The sequence below is a fragment of the Myotis nattereri genome, assembly GCF_964212035.1.
Source record: "Myotis nattereri genome assembly, chromosome: 11".
NCBI lineage: Eukaryota > Metazoa > Chordata > Mammalia > Chiroptera > Vespertilionidae > Myotis > Myotis nattereri.
In genome coordinates, this window is record NC_138086.1 from 32,967,341 (window position 1) to 32,973,711 (window position 6,371).

At 39.1% G+C, this 6,371-nt stretch overlaps 1 protein-coding gene across 1 annotated transcript; it reads left to right on the top strand.

The window, feature by feature from the left end:
• Positions 1-4,034: 4,034 nt before the first annotated feature.
• Positions 4,035-4,967, top strand: LOC308527394 (olfactory receptor-like protein OLF3; the record flags this gene model as incomplete). Its single annotated transcript, XM_081102715.1, has 1 exon — positions 4,035-4,967. The coding sequence occupies one exon, from the start codon at positions 4,035-4,037 to the stop codon at positions 4,965-4,967; it is 933 nt and encodes a 310-aa protein (XP_080958841.1).
• Between the last annotated feature and the right edge of the window lie 1,404 nt (positions 4,968-6,371).

A 6,371-nucleotide genomic window follows, 5' to 3' on the forward strand; every position in this document is an offset into this window, starting at 1 on the left:
AAATAAAAAATATAGTAACAATGGGATACCATTATATGGAGATATATATATATATATATATATATATATATATATATATATATATCCATCAGTATTGCTAAAATCAAAAGGATTTACAATCCAATGTTAGAGAAAGCTTAGGGCAAATAAATCTTCATACATAGTTGGTGCAAGTATAACGGTACAACTTTTTTTAAAAAACAACAACTGACAATATTAGCTAAAACTGGAAATGCACATAATCTGTGATGGGTCAGGGCTACTACTGGGAAACAGAAATGAATACATATATGGGACAAAAGTTGAGAGAGGTTGTGTGTGTGTGTGTGTGTGTGTGTGTGTGTGTGTATGTGTGTGTGTGTGAATGTTCATAGCAAGTATTGTTTGCAATAGCTACAAACAAGAAACAACCTGAATATATGGTAGAATGGATATATAATTTGAGATGCTTAAAGTGGATAGTAAATTTCTGTATTTGCAGAATATGAGGACAGATATTTAGATACAAAAGCAGTCAAATAATTAGACAAGGCCCAGTTAAAAGGAGCCTCCTAACAGTGAGCCAAAATTGGAGAAAGCTCATGTACAACTTCAGAATCATGGTACAAAAAGTATTGTTCGTGGTCTCCTATGAGATCTATGAATAATTGGGGGTTTTGGATCAAATAATGCCAATCATGAGAACATGGACAGAAAGTCATGGGCAAGTTATAACTTCCTCCAAGTGAAAGTTCAACAAAGACCTAAGAGAATGTCTCCAGGGAAACTGGGGCTTTGTTTCTGGGTCAGGAAAAACTAGCTTCTCTTACTAGTGAAAGCAGGTGAAAGTTTAAGATGAAGGAATCACCAGCTAGAGAAGAAGTAACAGGTCTAACAAGCACAGCATAATTGGCCTGCAGAGATTTTATCCCTGAGGGAAAAGAAAGTTACTTCTTCCAAAATCCCACATCCTGCTCAGCCCCACCCTTCCTGGGGCATTGCTGGCCTGTCCTGAAGGTAGGAGAGTCATGCTCAGAGAGTGGGTTCTTGGGACAGGAGTCAGGAAACCAGGCTTTCCTTAACACACAGCTCCTTCCTAGTCTCATGTGATAATTGAATTGAATTGGGTTACTGGAGAGATATGTCCCATTTTGAGGAGCCAAACTGAGGAGAAAGTTCTTTTGGAAAGTTATTTCTCCTCTGAGAAATGAAGTACCTAGCACAGGTTTTGACAGCATTCATAGGAATCACTGGGCTTAGCTACTACAGGTCCCATCCCCTGCACTGCACTGCGCGCCTTAGCACCTGCCCACTGGAAATCTGGACTCAGAGGACAGGTTTGTGCGGACCAGCTCATTCTGAAATGATAATGGTCAAGCAGTATAGATATGCATAAGGAAGTCGGGATGGAGTGGGGAGAACAGCTTTGCCAATGAACATTTGGGGAAAATCTCAAGGTTTCCAGATGGATTTTTTTCTTTAAAGATAACTTGTGATTAACTAGCTTGAATCACAATTCTAGGGAAAAAAGGAGGTACAGGAATGCCATCATTGCCAGTTAAAACACCTCCATTTTACTTTTGAAAATCTGTTTTAATCTCCATTTAATATCAAATTTTCAAAAAATGTTTTAAACATTTTATTTTATTTCTTAACTTAGTCATTCATTTTACTATTGGTGGTACAGCCTTATTTTTTAACCTCCCAACTTTCCTGCCTCTAATGAATTAGGACAGACTTGAAATTATGTTTCCTTTACCCAGAAGAAGAAATTAGGTAATGAGAGTTGAACTGGGAAATTAAAGTTCATTGGCAAAGGAGTTCACTCACTCCTAGGGAGAGGCACTTTACAAAGCATGAAGATGATGCAGAAACAATGATAGGCTAACTAGGGGTATTTCTACTTTTGACCAATACCTTTGTGGGCTTTTAAGGGAAATTGCTGACCAAAGATCAGGGATTACATTCTCTTTGTCAAACCCTTAACTAATTATTATTAGTTTTTAAGAAGTGAAAGACTCAAAACTCCAAGAGATTTACATTAGTCAGGTTTTTTGTTTGTAACAAAATCTTATTTGGTACCCGAGAATACATTAAATAATCACCAGTCATAAGTTACCTCCTGCACTATTATTTTTCTTTTTGCCTTCTGCTGGTGAAATTCCTTTACATAAATTGTTTCAGTATTGTAGCAGAATTGGAGACTACCCCATTCTCCTTCCTTAGCTTAGCTCATAAAAGATCATGCATAGGTGGTCAAGCTCCATTGGTGCGTCCTAGGCACAAATTTTTCCCTTGTGAAATCACTTGTCTTTCTCTTATACCTGAGACCCTTAACAGTGATATTTTTGTATTTCAAGTTTTCTTTTTCATTAGGGACAAAAAGGTAGGTTTCCTATTTCTTTGATAGAGATATTGCAAGGTGACTTGTTAACCTTTTGAAGTTCTAAAGTAAGTTTTAAAGAATTAAAGAACATTCTGTATTTTTACACATAAGTTATCTCTTGAAGTGAGAATTGTTTATCAAGCTTAATTTATTCATAGGTAAAGGAAGGATTGTCATATGCAGATGCCCATGGATCCCTTTCTTCTGGCTAATCCAAGCACCTCTGGCAGCTTCCTTATCCACAGTTAGTGGCTCTTACTGTCATGAATACTCTCAACACGAAGTCTGATTCCCATAACATATTCATTGGTACTATCTGATTACAGTAAGCAAATAATATCTCCTTGGCACTGCTGTGTAAGGGTTTCACTTTCTCTACTTAAATGGCAGACTAATTAGAGGGACAATGTGTGGAAAACTGAGAGTGGGCTTTGTTGAGTCCATGAGGTTTTTGGAAATCACTTGTGACTTGAATAAGGTGCAAACAGGATTACTAGAGATAATACTAGAGCTCCAGAGAGAATACTAGAGTGCTTGAGCTTTCCGAAATACCAATATACCAGCAGGATTAGAAAGTTTAAGGATGGTATTGAGCAGACTAGCCTATTGCCTTTTGTCTTGCGAATCATGATAGAGGGAATAGAGTGCGAGGATGAGAGAAGACAGTTTCTTGGGGGGTGGAGGGAGGCACAGGATAGTCGAGTATTTCAGATGGGGATAAAAGGAAAGGAAAGAGTTAATCAACAGTCATTGTACTGAGTTAATTCCAGTTAATTATTTTCCATCACATTATAGTCTCCAATCCATCATGATCACTGTCCAGGATACGTACAAATAGAATCAGTGGAATGCACAGCCAGCTTTCCATTACCTCTTCGTTAATAGGCTAATATTTATGGCAGGTATTTGAGTTCTTCTTATTCTTAGGGAAGGTAGTTAATGCCTCCCTGACTTTGATTTATTTCTTGACAGTCATGCCTGTCAAGAAACATACGTATGGCGGACGTATGGCAGTCCTCTTAGCCTCTCATCCAGATAAAAAAGACAAGCAGGTGAAGATTTTTCAAAACTAAGCCCAATGGCGAGGTCTTCATTCTTTATGTCACTGTCTCTGAAATGTAATTTTGACCATTTTTTTTTTTTGCTATTTAAAAGCCTATTGTATATTTGCCACATTCTAACTTATAACCCCACATTTCTTATTTCAAAAGGTGAAAATTGAGTGTTTTATTATCATAGAGAATCCAGGTGTAAAAATGTCATCTAAAAAAACCTGTTTCTGCCTGTTAGGTTCCATTTAATATGGATTTTGAGAGAGTAAAGAGGTGAAAACGGGTTTCCAAAGGAAAAGTAAACAAACTTCAGGGTTAAGGATTGGCTCTGAAGAAGAAAGTGTGTTTTACAGTTAATCTCTTAACTTAAATGTCTAAGCATTCTAATAAAACCTTTCCTATTTAAAGAAGGAGAAAAGAAGAATTTTATTTTCTCCTTGAACCTGAGTCATGTTAATGTGTTTTACTATGGTCCCAAACCCTGAAGGAAACAATTAGGGAAACCACGCCATTTAGTTTTAGATGGCTATTTGGTCTACATGCCCTATCAGGCTCTCTGCCACCTTAAGTATCTGGTATTTATTGATTTATAACTGGGGTTTTGTCTTCATAGGCTCATGGGCAGGGAAAACCAGACTTGGGCAAGTGAGTTCATTCTCCTGGGCCTGTCCAGCTGCTGGGAAACTCAGGTCTCCCTCTTCTTCCTTTTCCTGGCCATGTATCTGGTGACCATGCTGGGGAACTTTCTCATCCTCCTCCTTATCAGACTGGACAGCAGACTAAATACACCCATGTACTTTTTCCTCAGTGTCCTGTCATTTGTGGACATCTGTTACACCAACAGCACTGTCCCACAGATGCTTGTTCACTTCCTGTCAGCCTGGAAGACCATCCCATTCCAAAGCTGTGTGCTCCAGCTCTATGTGTCCCTGGCATTGGGCGGGTCTGAGTTCTTCCTGCTGGGAGCCATGGCCTATGACCGCTATGTGGCAGTGTGCCACCCGCTGCACTACACAGTCATCATGCATGGAGGGCTGTGCCTGGGGCTGGCTGCCGGCTGCTTGGTGGCTGGTTTCATGAATTCACTGATGGAAACAATCATCACCTTTCGGCTTCCCCTGTGTCACAACATTATTAACCATTTTGCCTGTGAGACCCTGGCTGTGCTGCGGCTAGCCTGCGTGGACATCTCCTTCAACATGGTCATGGTGGCCATCTCAGGATTTCTGGTGATCATGCTTCCCTGTTCCCTGGTCCTCTTCTCCTATGGTCATATAGTTGCTGCCATTCTGCGTATTCGCTCTGCTCAGGGACGTAGCAAAGCCTTTGGGACCTGTGCTTCCCACCTCACTGTGGTGTCCATGTGCTTCGGAACGGCCATCTTCACATACATGAGACCTGAGGTTGACTCCTCAGCAGAACAGAAGATGACCACCCTCTTCTTTGCTGTGGTGACTCCAATGCTGAATCCTGTAATCTATAGCTTGAGGAACAAGGAGGTGATGAGTGCCCTAAGAAGAGTGGTGAGAAAACTTAATGAAAAAAGGTGAAATTTCAAAGGAGTCCTACTTCCCTCCAACAGCCCAGAGAACATTTCAGAGAGGAAGTGATTGACATGTCCTTTCTCCTCAGATTTGCTGAAAGGTAATTAGTGAGCACATCCTTTTCAGACGGACTTTCCACACCAGTCCACATTTTCACTATGTATCATTGCCCTGTTATACATGTGGTAAAAAAAAAAAAATGCGTTCAGTTATTAAACAGAGGTCTGCTGGGTAATCTATCCTAGGATTCATATTTCCCCATCCCTTTCATAGTCCTCCTGCATATTCCCTCAGGAAGTACCATGTGGACAATGAAAAGTTTCAGGCTGAGTACAACCATACTTCACATCTTGACCCAACGCTCACCAGCAATATGGCTTTGAAAATGTATTTAATACCTCTGACCTCCAGTTTCCTCAACTATAAAAAGAATAACCAGGAAGTGTTATTATCCTGAAGATTATGAGTAATCAATATAAAATACCTAGTAGAGTGATAGCATAGAGTAGATATTCAACTATTTTTAAGAATATTTTTAGGACACAACTACAGGACTAAGCATTATGCAACTTTCTTTCTATATACAATTATTCAAAATGAACTTTTCCCCTATTGCTTTGCCTGTAGTAGATCACTATCCCATGTCTGTGATTTTACAGAGAACCATGGCCTCTATCTATCTATGTATTTATCCATCCATCCATCTATCTATCTAATCTGTTTATCTGTCAAAGCTAAAGTTCTTATTTTTCTTATCTCCAATTCAAACAAGAGGTTTCTCATGTGCTCCAAACACATATGTCTACTGGCTTACTTAACCCCTTCACTTATCACATAGGAATCTCATTCTTAACATAATTAAAATAGAACTATTGCTCTTGCTTCTTCTAGCCCAGGGTACTCCTTTCCTTTTGTCCCATTATACCTTGACTGTATTAGTAAAATGAACCATCAGACACTCAAAATAATTTCTTTATTTATTTTTAATCCTCACCTAAGGATATTTTTTTCCATTGATTTTGAGGGAGAATGGAAGAGAGAGGGAAAGACAGAGAAAAATATCAATGTGAGAGAAACACATGGATTGGTTGCCTCCTGTGTGAGCCCCGACCAAGGGCTCAGGTCGGGGAGGAGTCTGCAACCAAGATACATGCCCTTGACTGAAATCAAACCAGGGACCCTTCAGTTTGCAGTCTGATGCACTATCCACTGAGCCAAGCTGACTAGGGCAATAATTTCTTTCTCTTATATCTAATCTATCAATAGATTCCATGAAATTAACAAAATATATGATCAGTCTGGTTTCTACATTTTATTCTTTACACAGCAGCTTTAATTTTTAAAATTATTATTTATTTTTGACTTTATGTTGTGAAGTAAAACACAGAAGCAGAAAACCACACTAAACAA